This window comes from Salvelinus fontinalis, chromosome 2 (genome assembly GCF_029448725.1).
Source record: "Salvelinus fontinalis isolate EN_2023a chromosome 2, ASM2944872v1, whole genome shotgun sequence".
In the NCBI taxonomy this organism is placed as follows: Eukaryota; Metazoa; Chordata; class Actinopteri; order Salmoniformes; family Salmonidae; genus Salvelinus; species Salvelinus fontinalis.
In genome coordinates, this window is record NC_074666.1 from 2,346,830 (window position 1) to 2,366,281 (window position 19,452).

General features: G+C 43.4%; 1 protein-coding gene across 1 annotated transcript in view; it reads right to left on the reverse strand.

Moving 5' to 3' along the window:
• Positions 1 to 5,504: 5,504 nt before the first annotated feature.
• LOC129869623 (netrin receptor DCC-like) overlaps positions 5,505 to 19,452 on the reverse strand; it is a 210,404-nt gene continuing 196,456 nt past the window's right edge. Inside the window, exon 2 of the mRNA XM_055944208.1 lies at positions 5,505 to 6,362. Coding sequence (XP_055800183.1) covers positions 5,995 to 6,362 — 368 coding nt within the window. The 3' untranslated portion in view covers positions 5,505 to 5,994. The remainder of the gene's footprint in view (positions 6,363 to 19,452) is intronic.

Sequence of the window (19,452 nt, forward strand, 5' to 3'; positions counted from 1 at the left end):
ACTGTCTAAGTGGCGCAAGGACATTTTCTCACCAGCTTGGCTACATTTCACATTGTCTAACCATGATTTTGGTGGCTAAATATAAACATTTTCGATCAAACTCTATATGGATTGTGTAATATGATGTTACAGGAGTGTCATCTGAAGAATTCTGAGAAGGTTAGTGAAAAAATTAATATATTTTTGGCGATGTTGACGTTATCGCCCACTTTGGCTAGAATCAATGCTGGGCTGCTATGTGCTATGTGCTATGCTAATATAACGATTTATTGTGTTTTCGCTGTAAGACACTTAGAAAATCTGAAATATTGTCTGTATTCACAGGATCTGTGTCTTTCGATTCGTGTATGCTGTGTATTTTTACGAAATGTTTGATGATTAGTAAGTAGGTAAACACGTTGCTCAATGTAGTTTTTCTAGTCCATTTGTGACGGTGGGTGCAATTGTAACCTATGCCATCTACCTGAAATATGCACTTTTTTCTAACAAAACCTATCCCATACCATAAATATGTTATCAGACTGTCATCTGATGAGTTTTTTTGTTGGTTAGGGGCTATAAATATCTTAGTTTAGCCGAATTGGTGATGGCTACTGGTGTTGGTGGACAAATAAAAGATGGTGGATTATGCTAATGTGTTTTTAGGTAATAGATGTACATCTTTACATATTGTGTCTTCCCTGTAAAACATTTTAAAAATCGGACATGTTGACTGGATTCACAAGATCTGTGTCTTTCATTAGCTGTATTGGACTTTAATGTGTGAAAGTTAAATATTTAAAAAAAAAAAATTTTTTTGAATTTCGCGGCACTGGTTTTTCAGTGGGGGGGGGGGGGGGGTGTGCCGCTAGCGGCACGCTGATCCTAGACAGGTTAAACCAGGGTCACCTATACCAACAGCCTTTATAGTGCACTACTTTATACCAGGGTCACCTATACCAACAGCCTTTATAGTGCACTACTTTATACCAGGGTCACCTATACCAACAGCCTTTATAGTGCACTACTTTATACCAGGGTCACCTATAGTACACTACTTTAAACCAGGGTCACCTATACCAACAGCCTTTATAGTACACTACTTTATACCAGGGTCACCTATAGTACACTACTTTAAACCAGGGTCACCTATACCAACAGCCTTTATAGTACACTACTTTATACCAGGGTCACCTATACCAACAGCCTTTACAGTGCACTACTTTATACCAGGGTCACCTATACCAACAGCCTTTATAGTGCACTACTTTATACCAGGGTCACCTATACCAACAGCCTTTATAGTGCACTACTTTATACCAGGGTCACCTATACCAACAGCCTTTATAGTGCACTACTTTATACCAGGGTCACCTATACCAACAGCCTTTACAGTGCACTACTTTATACCAGGGTCACCTATAGTACACTACTTTAAACCAGGGTCACCTATACCAACAGCCTTTATAGTACACTACTTTATACCAGGGTCACCTATACCAACAGCCTTTATAGTGCACTACTTTATACCAGGGTCACCTATACCAACAGCCTTTATAGTGCACTACTTTATACCAGGGTCACCTATACCAACAGCCTTTATAGTGCACTACTTTATACCAGGGTCACCTATACCAACAGCCCTTATAGTACACGACTTTATACCAGGGTCACCTATAGTACACTACTTTATACCAGGGTCACATATACAAACAGCCTTTATAGTACACTACTTTATACCAGGGTCACCTATAAGAACAGCCCTTATAGTGCAGTACTTTATACCAGGGTCACCTATAGTGCACTACTTTATACCAGGGTAACCTATACTATTAGCCCTTATAGTACACTACTTTATACCAGGGTCACCTATAAGAACAGCCCTTATAGTGCAGTACTTTATACCAGGGTCACCTATAGTGCACTACTTTATACCAGGGTCACCTATACCAACAGCCCTTATAGTACACTACTTTATACCAGGGTCACCTATACCAACAATCTTTATAGTACACTACTTTATAGCAGGGTCACCTATACCAACAGCCTTTATAGTGCACTACTTTATACCAGGGTCACCTATACCAACAGCCTTTATAGTGCACTACTTTATACCAGGGTCACCTATACCAACAGCCTTTATAGTGCACTACTTCATACCAGGGTCACCTATACCAACAGCCTTTATAGTGCACTACTTTATACCAGGGTCACCTATACCAACAGCCTTTATAGTACACTACTTTATACCATGGTCACCTATACCAACAGCCTTTATAGTACACTACTTTATACCAGGGTCACCTATACCAACAGCCTTTATAGTGCACTACTTTATACAAGGGTCACCTATAGGACACTACTTTATACCAGGGTCACCTATAGTACACTACTTTATACCAGGGTCACCTATACCAACAGCCTTTATAGTACACTACTTTATACCAGGGTCACCTATACCAACAGCCTTTATAGTGCAGTACTTTATACCAGGGTCACCTATACCAACAGCCATCTAGGACTCAAAGAGGACATTTATTTCCATCATGATATATTCTTATTAAATCCAAGGCAGTATCAGACATTTTGTTATATTAATATAGTACAACTTCATTGTTTATACACGTATTTCTATTGAGAGGTGGCTGTCCCAAACCCTGACTCTTAAATAGAACATCTTGAGTTGTAAATTTGTCCAAATCAAAGACAGCCAAGTCATGTGTTATCTACGGGGATTCTTTTAAAAAGGTGACTGAACTTCCTGATTCGGCTTGGTCATTAAGACATGCAGCAGCCACGACTGAAGGCTGAAGGGAGGGATAACTTGAAACAGTCCAATCAGATCTTGTGTCTAGCCAACCTATTTACCCAATTATCTTCAGCCGGCTGGTGTGAGACCGTGGTTGGTTGAATATCCAATCTCTGTGGCTAGTTAGGGACCGTCAATAAAGTACACAATGTAAATGGGACAATATCTTTATGTTGCACATCTTTTAGTTGTCTCATTGAATTATTTCAATATTTGTAGATGCATTTCTACAATGTATAGTTGGTTTGAGGTTTTTTAAGTCTTTGAAATTTGGAGCTATTGACATAAAAATAAATATTGTCCCGTGTACAATGTGTAATTTACTGATGGTGCCTAACTAGCCCCATAGGGATACCGAATGTCAAAACAAATTGACCATGGGCATTACGATCGGGTCGTGTACAGCTGCATGTAGAATTGATTATTACTTGGGTGCTGCCAGCTGTGGGCATGTGGGCATGTGGGCAGAGTTGAAAAAAACCCAACCCAAGGAAAACTGTTACGGTACCCTTCATTCCGTGACATACCATTTGTTCATATCGTCTGGCAAATCTCCGTTTTGGACGAAACTGTCTTTATGACAAAATGTTTCCCTGTTTACACTTTAGAGTAAATGTTGACACTAGAATGAATGTTTCTGACTCCTGTAGATGGAGGCTGTTTTCAAAACTAGAAGTTGCTTTTTAGGGTCAGTCACTCTGTAAAGGGGCAATCTGCAGTAGCTACAGTACATTTACGACATTTAGCAGACGCTCTTATCCAGAGCGACTTACAAACTGGAAAGTTCATACATATTCATCCTGGTCCCCCCGTGGGAATTGAACCCTGGTCCCCCCGTGGGAATTGAACCCACAACCCTGGCGTTGCAAGCGCCATGCTCTACCAACTGAGCCACACGGGACCACGTACATCAATTGTACTTATAAATGAACTACTTGTACCCATTGATTGTTGAAGAGTTTAACTCAGAAATGCCTCATGAGCTTAGTTCAACTTGTCGTAACCCATCGGAACCCAAAATATAAACTTGTTTTACTCCAAAGTACATGTAAACAAAAAAACTGTATGGTCTCAGAACATGGTTAAAACCGTACTTTTGATTTAATGCGAGGTCATTCCTTGCATCCATGCATCTCCAGTCACCATGCCTCAGCTTTTTACCAAAACAGTGGTGGTTATTATGCATTTAAAAAAAAAATGTAAACTGCTGATTGCCCCTTTAAAGTCCAAAATAATTCAAAATTGTCCAAACTGAAACAGCGACAAAAACATTTGACACCATAGAGATACATAGATGTCTCATCTTTGTATCTGTGCCATTACGGAGACTGTGACAGCACGGGCAGCACCATTGAGGCTATCACCATTTTAAAGTTGCATGCACCATTCTCTACCGACTGAGCTACAGAGGACCACCATGTGGGTAGTGGACAAGTGCACTCTCCAGGAAAAAGTGTAGAGTATTTTTTATTTATGCTTCTACACCTGCATTGCTTGCTGTTTGGGGTTTTAGGCTGGGTTTCTGTACAGCACTTCGAGATATTAGCTGATGTACGAAGGGCTATATAAAATAAACTTGATTTGATTTGAAACTTGATATTTATTTATCATTTATTTAACTAGGCAAGTCAGTTAAGAACAAATTCTTATTTACAATGACAGTCTACCGGGGAACAGTGGGTTAACTGCCTTGTTCAGGGGCAGAACGAAAGGTTTACTGTACTGCACTGTAACGTATTGTACGGTAGTGGTTCTTAATCGGTGTGAACAATATTTTGAACACTCATGAGTCAGAATTGCATGTAACTCTACTGTACTGTACTCTACTGTACTGTCATCTACTGCACTATACTGTACACTACTGTACCATACTGCACTGCACTGTACTCTACTGTACTGTAATGTACTGTACTGTACTGTACTGTACTGTAATCTACTGTTCTGTAATGTACTGTACTCTACTGTACTGTAATCTACTGTACTGTAATCTACTGCACTATACTGTACACTACTGTACTGTACTCTACTGTAATCTACTGCACTATACTGTACACTACTGTACTGTACTATACAGTAATATACTGTACTCTACTGTATTCTAGTGTAATATAATATACTGTACTGTACTCTATTGTACTCTACTGCAATGTACTCTATTGTACTGTATTCTACTGTACTGTACTCTACTGTACCCTACTGTACTCTAGTGTGCTGTACCCTACTGTACTCTATTGTACTCTATTGTACTGTATTCTACTGTACTGTACTCTACTGTACCCTACTGTATTCTACTGTACTGTACTCTACTGTACTCTATTGTACTCTAGTGTGCTGTACCCTACTGTACTCTATTGCACTCTACTGCAATGTACTCTACTGTACTGTACTCTACTGTACTCTATTGTACTGTACCCTACTGTACTCTAATGTACTGTACCCTACTGTTGAGGAATATAACAGATAGATGAGGAATAGGACTCTGATATATGAGGAATAGGACTCAAAGATGAGGAATAGGACTCAAAGATGAGGAATAGGACTCTGATATATGAGGAATAGGACTCAAAGATGAGGAATAGGACTCTGATAGATGAGGAATAGGACTCTGATATATGAGGAATAGGACTCAAAGATGAGGAATAGGACTCTGATATATGAGGAATATGACTCAAAGATGAGGAATAGGACTCTGATAGATGAGGAATAGGACTCTGATAGATGAGGAATAGGAAGGGAAGAATGTACGTCTTGTGGTGTTAAGGAAAACCCCTAGCTATGAGGTCCCCAGAAAGAAGGGCCCTAGAAGTAAGGCCCTGTAAAGAAGGGCCAAAGACACAAGGGCACTAGAAATAAGGCCCTGGAAAGAAGGGCCCTGGAAACAAGGACACTAGAAATAAGGCCCTAGAAATAATTTGAGATGTCCCACAAGAAACCAATACAAAACTGGATATAAGATGAAAATACTCACAATAGCTTTATATTCAGAGGGGTTGGGTTAAATGCAGAAGGCGCATTTCATTTGAAGGCATTTGGGTTGTACAACTGACTAGGTATCCCCCTTTCCTCTCTCTATTACCTACTGTATGAAATCCCCTCTTGATTAGGATTATACATACCATAGCTCTCACGACCCTCAACAAGTGCAACCTATAAAAAACTTCCCCCGAACCGACTGAAATGGAGGACATTAGTCATTGTTTACAGGATTAAGTAAGTAAGGTCTTACCAGAGACAGTGACTTTAGCCGTCCGACTGACAATGGCACCCACTCCCTCTAGCGCTGCCAGACACTGGTAGAGCCCCTCGTCAGGTCGGTGGTGTCGTGAGTGAACCACGTTCTGGACCACTAGAGACCCGTTAGGGAACTGCTGTCTTCTCTCATCCACCACGGCGCTGAGCAACAACCCGTCCTTCTTCCAGACGATGACTGGAATACCCTGGTCTGACTGAGCCTCACAGTCCAGCTGGAGAACACCGCCCCGTAACGTCACCGTGTCCTGGGGTTCCAGAACCAAGATGAAGTCCACGAACACCTGGCCTGTCTGGGACGGGGATGACGATGAGGTCTCTGCACCTGGAGGAAGAGAGAGGTGGAGGAAGAGAGAGGTGGAGGAAGAGAGATGTGGAGGAAGAGAGAGGTGGAGGAAGAGAGAGGTGGAGGGAGAGAGAGGTGGAGGGAGAGAGAGGTGGAGGTAGAGAGAGGTGGAGGGAGAGAGAGGTGGAGGAAGAGAGAGGTGGAGGAAGAGAGAGGTGGAGGGAGAGAGAGGTGGAGGGAGAGAGAGGTGGAGGGAGAGAGAGGTGGAGGAAGAGAGAGGTGGAGGGAGAGAGAGGTGGAGGAAGAGAGAGGTGGAGGAAGAGAGAGGTGGAGGAAGAGAGAGGTGGAGGGAGAGAGAGGTGGAGGTAGAGAGAGGTGGAGGGAGAGAGAGGTGGAGGGAGAGAGGTGGAGGGAGAGAGAGGTGGAGGGAGAGAGAGGTGGAGGAAGAGAGAGGTGGAGGAAGAGAGGTGGAGGGAGAGAGAGGGAGGTGGAGGGAGAGAGATGTGGAGGTAGAGAGAGGTGGAGGGAGAGAGAGGTGGAGGTAGAGAGAGGTGGAGGGAGAGAGAGGTGGAGGAAGGAGGGGTTTAGTCTCAGAGCATAGGATCCTTGATGAGTCGATTTTATTCAATACATAGTCCTGCCTCAATTAAAGTTGGTAACAAACTGTAATCATAAAATACTGTGTGCTACAGCACCTAAAATATTACCACTAAACCACTGGATCAAGTCCTACCGAAACATGCCTTTATATATACATTTTGTAAGATTTATTTTATAAACAATCCCAAGAATACACATACAAACATCAACTACATCACAGCTACACACTAGCACACACCTCATATCCAGCTACCCACTAGCACACACCTCATATCCAGCTACCCACTAGCAAACACCTCCATATCCAGCTACCCATTAGCACACACCCCATATCCAGCTACCCACTAGCACACACCTCCATATCCAGCTACCCACTAGCACACACCCCCATATCCAGCTACCCACTAGCAAACACCCCCATATCCAGCTACCCTCTAGCACACACCCCCATATCCAGCTACCCACTAGCAAACACCCCCATATCCAGCTACCCACTAGCAAACACCCCCATATCCAGCTACCCACTAGTACACACCTCCATATCCAGCTACCCACTAGTACACACCCCCATATCCAGCTACCCACTAGCAAACACCCCCATATCCAGCTACCCACTAGCACACACCCCCATATCCAGCTATCCACTAGCACACACCCCCATATCCAGCTACCCACTAGCACACACCCCCATATCCAGCTACCCACTAGCAAACACCCCCATATCCAGCTACCCACTAGCACACACCCCATATTCAGCTACCCATTAGCAAACACCCCGATATCCAGCTACCCATTAGCTCACACCCCGATATCCAGCTACCCATTAGCAAACACCCCCATATCCAGCTACCCATTAGCAAACACCCCCATATCCAGCTACCCACTAGCACACACCCCATATCCAGCTACCCATTAGCAAACACCCCTATATCCAGCTACCCACTAGCACACACCCCATATCCAGCTACCCATTAGCAAACACCCCCATATCCAGCTACCCACTAGTACAGACTCCATATCCAGCTACCCACTAGCACACACCCCCATATCGAGCTACCCACTAGCACACACCCCCATATCGAGCTACCCACTAGCACACACCCCCTTATCCAGCTACCCACTAGCACACACCCCCATATCCAGCTACCCACTAGCTCACACTCCCATATCCAGCTACCCACTAGCAAACACCCCCATATCCAGCTACCCACTAGCTCACAACCCCATATCCAGCTACACACTAGCACACACCCCCATATCCAGCTACCCACGAGCAAACACCCCCATATCCAGCTACCCACTAGCTCACACCCCCATATCCAGCTACCTACTAGTAAACACCTCCATATCCAGCTACCCATTAGCACACACCCCCATATCCAGCTACCCACTAGCACACAGCCCCATATCCAGCTACCCACTAGCAAACACCCCCATATCCAGCTACTCACTAGCACACACCATAATATCCAGCTACCCACTAGCACACACCCCCATATCCAGCTACCCACTAGCACACAAACCCATATCCAGCTACCCAATAGCACATACTCCCATATCCAGCTGCCCACTAGCAAACACTCCCTTATCCAGCTACCCACTAGCTCACACCCCGATATCCAGTTACCCACGAGCACACAGCCCCATATCCAGCTACCCACTAGCACACACCTCCATATCCAGTTACCCACGAGCACACACCTCCATATCCAGTTACCCACGAGCACACAGCCCCATATCCAGCTACCCACTAGCAACACCCCCATATCCAGCTACCCACTAGCAAACACCCCATTACCCCGGCTACCCACTAGCACACACCTCCATATCCAGTTACCCACGAGCACACACCTCCATATCCAGTTACACACGAGCACACAGCCCCATATCCAGCTACCCACTAGCACACAGCCCCATATCCAGCTACCCACTAGCAACACCCCCATACCCAGCTACCCACTAGCAAACACCCCCATACCCCGGCAACCCAGTAGCACACACCCCCATATCAAGCTACCCACTAGCACACACCCCCATAACCAGCTACCCACTAGTACACAACCCCAAATCCAGCTACCCACTAGCAAACACCCCCGTATCCAGCTACCCATTAGCTCACACCCCCATATCCAGCTACCCACTAGCAAACACCCCCATATCCAGCTACCCACTAGCAAACACCCCCATATCCCGCTACCCACTAGCACACACTCCCATATCCAGCTACCCACTAGCACACAGCCCCATATCCAGCTACCCACTAGCACACACCCCCATACCCAGCTACACACTAGCAAACACCCCCATATCCAGCTACCCACTAGCAAACACCCCCATATCCAGCTACCCACTAGCTCACACCCCCATATCCAGCTACCCACTAGTAAACACCCCCAGATCCCGCTACCCATTAGCACACAGCCCCATATCTAGCTACCCACTAGCACACACCCCCATATCCAGCTACCCACTAGCACACAGCCCCATATCCAGCTACCCACTAGCACACACCCCCATATCCCGCTACCCAGTAGCAAACACCCCCATATCCAGCTACCCACTAGCAAACACCCCCATATCCCGCTACCCACTAGCAAACACCCCCATATCCAGCTACCCACTAGTAAACACCCCCATATCCAGCTACCCACTAGCTCACACCCCCATATCCAGCTACCCACTAGTAAACACCTCCATATCCAGCTACCCATTAGCACACAGCCCCATATCCAGCTACCTACTAGCAACACCCCCATATCCAGCCACCCATTAGCACACAGCCCCATATACAGCTACCCACTAGTAAACACCCCCATATCCAGCTACCCACTAGCACACATCCCCATATCCAGCTACCCACTAGCAAACACCCCCATATCCAGCTACCCACTAGCACACCCCCATATCCAGCTACCCTCTAGCAAACACCCCCATATCCAGCTACCCACTAGTAAACACCCCCATATCCAGCTACCCACTAGTAAACACCCCCATATCCAGCTACCCACTAGCACAAACACCCCCATTTCCAGCGCCAGCATCACTTTGGCCTGAAACTGCACCATTTCCTTTCTCTCCGTAGCCTTCAATAATAAAACACTGCATTTATATTCTAATACAGAAGAGAGGTCAGAGTACATCCTCCAATGCACTGTCTTCACAGGCATTGCTGCCCTGTCTTCACAGGCATTGCTGCCCTGTCTTCACAGGCATTGCTGCCCTGTCTTCACAGGCATTGCTGCTCTGTCTTCACAAGCCCAGCCTTATCATATATCTACTACAATACTACTACAGACTATAGTACTGCAGTCTTATCTACTATAATACTACTACAGACTATAGTACTGCCATCATATCTACTACAATACTACTACAGACTATAGTACTGCAGTCATATCTACTACAATACTACTACAGACTATACTACTGCAGTCATATCTACTATATTACTACTACAGACTATAGTACTGCAGTCATGTCTACTATAATACTACTACAGACTATAGTACTGTAGTCTAGGTCTCATTTCTACTCAGACCCTAGGTTCATTAGCATGGCTGCCCTGTCCTCACAGGTCCTACCGATCTAGTGTTATCTGACATCTCCCAGAGTTAGTGTCCGCCCTCGGAGACGTCTTTTAACTTCCCGTTCTGATTGTCCAATGAAACAATCGGTTCAAATTCATCGGCGATGTTGAAGATTAAAGCGTTTCGCTTCGGGCAAAAGGAGTAAGAACTGTCCGTGTACAATCGTACAACACACACACGACCAGTCCGTCCGTGTTCCAATCAAAACATTACATTCCACTTTCATTGCCACAGATCTTCAGTACATCTGACTATTATATATACGCCATGCCCTCAGAACAACAACCACAAAAAATAATTAAATGTTCATTTTCACATGTGAATTGGTTGTTTTCACGTTGAGTTTCTATTTCACAAGTGAAAAGCATGTCACTTTTTGCAGTTTCACATGTAAGAAAATCCGCATGTGAAAACTTCACATTCACATGTGGAAATGCAAGTTCACATTTGAAAAAACATTAACACGTGAAAATTTACAGTTGCTTTTTCACATGTACGAAAGTCCGTGAAAATCTCACTTTCACACGTGGAATTGTAAGTTCACATGCAGCCTCAAGTTTAAAATTTTAATGTCACACAGTGAAATGGCAACCTTGAAAACTCAAAACCCAACAATGCAATAATTAATAACAATGTATTACTAGAAATAAAAAACAATATGAGAAATAACAATAAGAAATATGAAATACACAATAAAGTAAGTAAGTAAGTAAGCAGACATTAAACAGGAAATATTCATAAAGTCAGTTCCATATTAACAATGTACAGGGATACTGGAGTGATGGAGGTAGATATGTATAGGGGTAATCATACTATATACAGGGTCAGTACCATATTAACAGTGTACAGGGATACTGGAGTGATGGAGGTAGATATGTATAGGGGGAAGGTGACTATATACAGGGTCAGTACCATATTAACAATGTACAGGGATACTGGAGTGATGGAGGTAGATATGTATAGGGGGAAGGTGACTATATACAGGGTCAGTACCATATTAACAGTGTACAGGGATACTGGAGTGATGGAGGTAGATATGTATGTAAGGTGACTAGGCATCAGGATATATGATAAACAGAGTAGCAGCAGCTTGTGTGTGTGTGTGTGTGTGTGTGTGTGTGTGTGTGTGTGTGTGTGTGTGTGTGTGTGTGTGTGTGTGTGTGTGTGTGTGTGTGTGTGTGTGTGTGTGTGTGTGTGCGTGCGTGCGTGCGTGCGTGCGTGCGTGCGTGCGTGTGTGTGTATATGTAGAGTCAGTATACAGTACATGTATGTGCATATTACTGTATGTGTGTGTGTGTGTGAGAAAATGATGGAGTGTGTGCGTGTGTGCGTGTGTGTGTGTGTGTGCGTGCGTGCGTGCGTGCGTGTGTGTGTGTGTGTGTGTATTGGTCCCTGTGAGGGTGAAATAGTGTTATTGTAGTGTTAACAGGTTGCAGTAGTGATGTCTCCACATTCCACACGTATTCTGTAATGTCATGGTTTTGCATTGATGTTTATGTACAGAGCCTTCAGAAAGTATTCAGACCCCTTTTCCCACACTTTGTTGCATAAACAGCCTTATTCTACAATGGATTAAATACCTTTTTTAAATACTCAGAAATTTATATACAATACCACATAATGACAAAGGGAAAAAATGTTTTCAGAAATTGTTGCAAAAAAAACAGAAATACCTTATTTACATAAGTATTCAGCCCCTTTTATATGACTTTACAACACGAGTCACTGTTTCCCGCATGACCTGTGAACCCTTAAAGAGATGGGTGGGGCTAAGGCTTAAGAGGGTGTGAACGATGCTGAATGGGACAAAGAAGAGCTCTCCAGTAGGTTTACCAAAACATTTCAAAGGCCATTTTCTCAAAAGTGGAGTTACAAGTTTATCAACTTTCCAAGCAGAGTATCGTTCCAATTGTACCTTATATTTTGTAGATCTGCATCTCTACTTTTATCCAACGTAAAAATAAAATAAAAACACAAATTCAAATTTTGCTACATAAGACCGAATCCAGGTAGTCGGTCACAATGGAGCTCAGGTGCATCCTCTTTCCATTGATCATCTTTGAGATGTTTCTACAACTTGATTGGAGTCAGCCTGTGGTAAATTCAATTGATTGGACATGATTTGGAAAGGTACACACCTGTCTGTCTATATACGGTCCCAGAGTTGACAGTGCATGTCAGAGCAAAAACCAAGCCATGAGGTCGAAGGAATTGTCCGTTGAGCTCTGAGACAAGATTGTGTCGAAAGCACAGATCTGGGGAAGGGAACCAAAAAAATATTTGCAGCATTGAAGGTCGCCAAGAACATCATTCTTAAATAAAATGCACTGAGTTGGACAGTCGTCCCCTTCCTCCTCTGAGGAGCCTCCACTGGTTCCAACCTAACATTCATACATATTTATAACTTTTATTTTCCTCACTAACTTTAAACATCAGCTGTCAGAGCAGCTTACCGATCGCTGCAGCTGTACACAGCCCATCTGTAAATAGCCCATCCAACCAACTACCTTCCTCACCCCCATATTTGTTTTAGTTTTTCTGCTCTTTTGCACACCAGTATTTCTACTTGCACATCCTCATCTGCTCATCTATCACTCCAGTGTTAATTGCTAAATTGTAATTACTTCACCACTAATGGCCTAATTATTGCCTTACCTTCTTACTTCATTTGCACACACTGTACACAGATTTTCTATTGTGTTATTTGACTGTACGCTTGTTTATTCCATGTGTAACTCTGTGTTGCTGTTTTTGTCGCACTGCTTTGCTTTATCTTGTCCAGGTCACAGTTGTAAATGAGAACTTGTTCTCAACTGGCCTACCTGGTTAAATAAAAGGTGAAATAAAATACCTGGTTAAATAAAGGTGGGATAAAATAATAATAAAAAAATGCTGGCTATGACAGCGGAAACAACACCCTCCCTCCCTCCCTCCCTCCTACTCTCTCTTCTCCTCCTCCCTCCCTCCCTCCCTCCCTCCCTCCCTCCCTCCCTCCCTCCCTCCCTCCCTCCCTCCCTCCCTCCCTCCCTCCCTCCCCCTATTCGTTATGAGGGGGATGAGAGAAAGACGCTATCCTCTCTGCAAGGTGCTAATGTGAGGAACACATACAGAAAGCATGTTCTGCGCCCCAATGACACCCTATTCCCTATGTAGTGAACTACTTCTGATGAGGGTCCATAGGGCCCTGGTCTAAGGTAGTGCACTATAATAGGGAATAGGGTTCCATTGGGCTCTGGTCTAAAGTAGTGCACTATATAGGGAATAGGGTTCCATAGGGCTCTGGTCTAATGTAGTACACTATATAGGGAATAGGGTTCCATAGGGCTCTGGTCTAAAGTAGTGCACTATTAGGGAATAGTGTTCCATAGGGCTCTGGTCTAAAGTAGTGCACTCATAGAGAAGAGGTCATTCTATGTTGTTCTGTCTCACCATGCTGTGAAGAGGGCTCCTTTATCACTTAGTACGACAGAAGACAAACAGCAGTCGCTACAAAATAGTTCCAGACAAACTTAGCAGGGATATAAATTTGGGACATTTTTATTTAATTTCAAACCTCTTAGAACTAGGGAGCGCAGTTTTCGCTTTTGGCTAAAAAGGCGTACCCATTTGAAACTGCCTATTTATCAGCCCCCGAAACTAGAATATGCATATAATAGTCAGATTAGGATAGAAAACACTCTGAAGTTTCCAAAACTGTACACATTTTGTCTGTGAGTTAAACAGAACTGATATTGCAGGCGAAAACCTGAGGAAAATCCAACCAGGAAGTGGCCCTGTTTTTGAGACCTCTCTGTTCCCATGCATTCCTATTGCCCATATAAAGGGATACCAATAAGACTTATTTTTCTATGTCTTCCCTAAGGTGTCAACAGCCTTTAGACATAGTTTCAGGCTTTTATTTTGAAGAATGAGCGTGAAAGGGCACATTGCGTAAGTGGGTAGGTGGGGGCTCTCAGAGTGATTTTTGAGCAAAAGTGAAAGGCAGCCATTGTTTCTCTCGGTCCTAGTGAAAAGCCAACTGTCCCGGTTGATATATTATCAAATAGATATTTGAAAAACACCCTGAAGTTGGATCATAAACAACGTTTGACATGTTTCTGTGGACATTATGGATATAATTTGGAATATTTTCCGGCGTTGTCGCGAACGCTTTTTCCGGTGGATTCCTGGGCATAACGCACCAAACTAACGGAGGTATTTGAATATAAATCTTTATGGAACAAAAGGAACATTTGCTGTCTAACTGGGAGTCGCGTGAGTGAAACCATCCGAAGATCATCAAAGGTAAACGATTAATTTGATTGCTTTTCTGATTTTCGTGGCCAAGTTACCTCACGCTAAGTGTTCTTATTGTTTTGTCGAGCGATCGATAAATTTACACAAATGCAAGTATTGCTTGCGCTGTAAAGCATAATTTCAAAAATCTGAGATGACAGATGGATTAACCTGTTGGGGATGGGGGCGCTGTTTAGACTATTTATGCTAATGTGGCTAATTTTTTAAACGGCTTCCCACAAAATCCTTGATCGTACAATATGCATATTATTATTATTATTGGATAGAAAACAGTCTATAGTTTCTATAGGAGTTGAAATTTTGTCTCTAAGTGGAACAGAGCCCATTCTACAGCAATTTCCCTGACATGGAGTCAGATTTGAGAAACGTTGGCCACTTTTCTGAAGTCATTTAAAAGGGCTCTGTCGTTGCTATGACTATACGGACACTTCTTACGTCTTCCCCTGGATGCCTTTACGTGATGACGATTCCAACGGGCTCGATTGCTCGTTCACAGGCCCTACAAATGAAAAAAACCTTTAGCTAGCAAGTCTTTTCTTGCTGCGTAACGCGCGTGGAAGACACCGACCCTCTCCTGTTCCAAGCGTTAGTTTAGCCTGTTATATTTCTCCGGTCATCTTTTCACTCGTTATAGGAGTTACAAACATCACAAAGTAGTTAATTTAAAGCATTTTATAGCAATTTATATCCGTTTAGTGCGATTTTGGGACATTTATTTTTGCAACGATGTGAAAAGTTGGGCACGCTTTTCAGTTCATCCCGAACGTAGTTGACATTTCCACATGGCAAGAGGACAGCTTTCCACCAAAAGACGATTTCTCCCAAGAAAGGATCCTTTGCCCAAGATACTGATGGAAGAACAGCTCAAGGTAGGACATTTTTATTATGATAAATCGTGTTTCTGTCGAAACATTTTAGTGGCTTAGGACGCCATGTTTTTTGACGTAGCTTCGCTTGGCGCAAACTGTATTGAAAAGTAAGGATAAATTAAAAAATGTAATAACGCAATTGTATTAAGAATTAAATTGTCTATCAATCCCTGTCCACCCTATATTTTTTAGTCACGTTTATGAGTATTTATGTATAAGAGTAGATCACTGTCTAAGTGGCGCAAGGACGTTTTCTTTACCAGCTTGTCTACATTTCACATTGTCTAACCATGATTTTGGTGGCTAAATATAAACATTTTCGATCAAACTGTATATGCATGTTGTAATGTGATGTTACAGGAGTGTCATCGGAAGAATTCTGAGAAGGTTAGTGAAAAAATTAATATCTTTTGGCGATGTTGACTTTTATCGCTCACTTTGGCTAGAATCAATGCTGGGCTGCTAATTGCTATGTGCTAAGCTAATATAACGATTTATTGTGTTTTCGCTGTAAGACACTTAGAAAATCTGAAATATTGTCTGTATTCACAGGATCTGTGTCTTTCGATTCGTGTATGCTGTGTATTTTTACGAAATGTTTGATGATTAGTAGTTAGGTAAACACGTTGCTCATTGTAATTATTCTAGTCCATTTGTGATGGTGGGTGCAATTGTAAACTATGCCATATACCTGAAATATGCACTTTTTTCTAACAAAACCTATCCCATACCATAAATATGTTATCAGACTGTCATCTAATGAGTTTTTTTGTTGGTTAGGGGCTATAAATATCTTAGTTTAGCCGAATTGGTGATGGCTACTGGTGTTGGTGGACAAATAAAAGATGGTGGATTATGCTAATGTGTTTTTAGGTAATAGATGTACATCTTTACATATTGTGTCTTCCCTGTAAAACATTTTAAAAATCGGAAATGTTGACTGGATTCATAAGATCTGTGTCTTTCATTAGCTGTATTGGACTTTAATGTGTGAAAGTTAAATATTTAAAAAAATTTTTTTTTTTGAATTTCGCGGCACTGGTTTTTCAGTGGGGGGGGGGGGGGGGGGGTGCCGCTAGCGCCACGCTGATCCTAGACAGGTTAACAAAAGGCTTGTTTGCCTTATAATCCCAAGAAGGCGTAGCAGTCGGACGTGTGTTTGTCTTGTCTTGTCCCGTCTTGTCCCGCGTAAATAGTCCTCGTATTTTTTGTATACATTTCGTATATATTTTAATTTCACTTTCCATCTTCGAACTGAATATACATTCCCGCAACCCGCCTCACCCAATGTGGTACGGATCTGCTATTTTTTATACTTTAGAACCGTAACCCCAATCAGAAGCTAGCCAGATAACTAGCTACTAGCTAGTAGTCAGTTAGCCACTGCTGCGGTCTTCGCCCTTAACTCGGACACCAGCCAGCTTCAGCTCGGGCAAATACCTGCCAGTCTGCAGGTGCGATATCAACCCAGAGAATATAGGACTGCTTTTTCTCTACCACATCACCGGATTCCTGACGCAAGCTCTGGACAATTACACCGGATCATCGTCGCTAGCTAGCTGCAACCAGGTGGCTACTACTGGCTAATACCTCTGTCCCGAAACAAGCACCAGTTAGCCTTGAGATAGCCTCGAGCTAGGCCCATCTGCCGGCTAGCCGAAGAGGCCTACCAGCGAATTATTGGGCTACAATACCTCTTTTTCCAATTGGACTGGACCCTTTATTGCCGACACGGAGCCCCGCCGATCCATCACGACTGGTCTGCCGACGTAATTGTCCGAGGTGGTTTCAACAGGCTTTTCCATTGCGACGTTTCTGAATACCCATCTGCTAATTATTAGCTGTCTTATCGGCTGCTATCTAAATAAATATACCGGACAATTTATTTTTTTATTTTTTCCTGGGTCACTATATCTATTTTGCCAATTGGATCGATCCCCTCTACCACACGGAACCCCACGAATCTACCGACGGAAACGAACGAGGTGACAAAAAAATAAAAAAAAATAAAAATAAAAACAGACCTCCATCCTATGTTATCTTGCTACCGATAGCCAGCTACCCGGCCAGCTGTCTGGATCGCCGTGCCCCCAACCAACCTCTACTCACTGGACCCTTATGATCACTCGATTAAGCATGCCTCTCCTTAATGTAAATATGCCTTGTCCATTGCTGTTCTGGTTAGTGTTTATTGGCTTATTTCACTGTAGAGCCTCTAGCCCTGCTCACTATATATCCAACCTCTCAGTTCCACCACCCACATATGCGATGACATCACCTGGTTTCAATGATGTTTCTAGAGACTATATCTCTCTCATCATCACCCATTACCTAGGTTTACCTCCACTGTATTCACATCCTACCATACGTTTGTCTGTACATTATTCCTTGAAGCTATTTTATCGCCCCCAGAAACTTCCTTTTACTCTCTGTTCTAGACGTTCCAAACGACCAATTCTCATAGCTTTTAGCCGTACCCTTATCCTACTCCTCCTCTGTTCCTCTGGTGATGTAGAGGTGAATCCAGGCCCTGCAGTACCTAGCTCCACTCCTATTCCCAGGCGCTCTCTTTTGATGACTTCTGTAACCGTAATAGCCTTGGTTTCATGCATGTTAACATTATAAGCCTCCTCCCTAAGTTTGTTTTGTTCACTGCTTTAGCACACTCTGCCAAACCAGATGTTTTAGCCGTGTCTGAATCCTGGCTTAGGAAGACCACCAAAAATTCTGACATTTTCATCCCTAACTACAAGACTTTCAGACAAGATAGAACGGCCAAAGGGGGTGGTGTTGCAATCTACTGCAAGGATTGCCTGCAGAGTTCTGTTTTACTATCCAGGTCTGTTCCGAAACAATTTGAACTCCTACTTTTAAAAATCCACCTCTCTAAAAACAAGTCTCTCACTGTTGCCGCCTGCTGTAGACCACCCTCTGCCCCCAGCTGTGCTCTGGACACCATATGTGAACTGATTGCCCCCCATCTATCTTCAGAGCTTGTGCTGCTAGGCGACCTAAATTGGAACATGCTTAACACCCCAGCCATCCTACAATCTAAGCTTGATGCCCTCAATCTCACACAAATTATCAATGAACCTACCAGGTATCACCCCAATTCCGTAAACACGGGTACCCTCATAGACATCATCCTAACCAACTTGCCCTCCAAATACACCTCTGCTGTTTTCAACCAAGATCTCAGCGATCACTGCCTCATTGCCTGTATCCGTAATGGGTCAGCGATCAAACGACCTCCACTCATCACTGTCAAACGCTCCCTGAAACACTTCAGCGAGCAGGCCTTTCTAATCGACCTGGCCGAGGTATCCTGGAAGGATATTGATCTCATCCCGTCAGTAGAGGATGCCTGGATATTTTTTTTAAATGCCTTCCTCACCATCTTGAATAAGCATGCCCCTTTCAAGAAATTTAGAACCAGGAACAGATATAGCCCTTGGTTCTCTCCTGACCTGACTGCCCTTAACCAACAGAAAAACATCCTATGGCGTTCTGCATTAGCATCGAACAGCCCCCGTGATATGCAACTTTTCAGGGAAGCTAGAAACCAGTATACACAGGCAGTTAGAAAAGCCAAGGCTAGCTTTTTCAAGCAGAAATTTGCTTCCTGCAACACAAACTCAAAAAAGTTCTGGGACACTGTAAAGTCCATGGAGAATAAGAACACCTCCTCCCAGCTTCCAACTGCACTGAAGATAGGAAATACTGTCACCACCGACAAATCCATTATAATTGAGAATTTCAATAAGCATTTTTCTACGG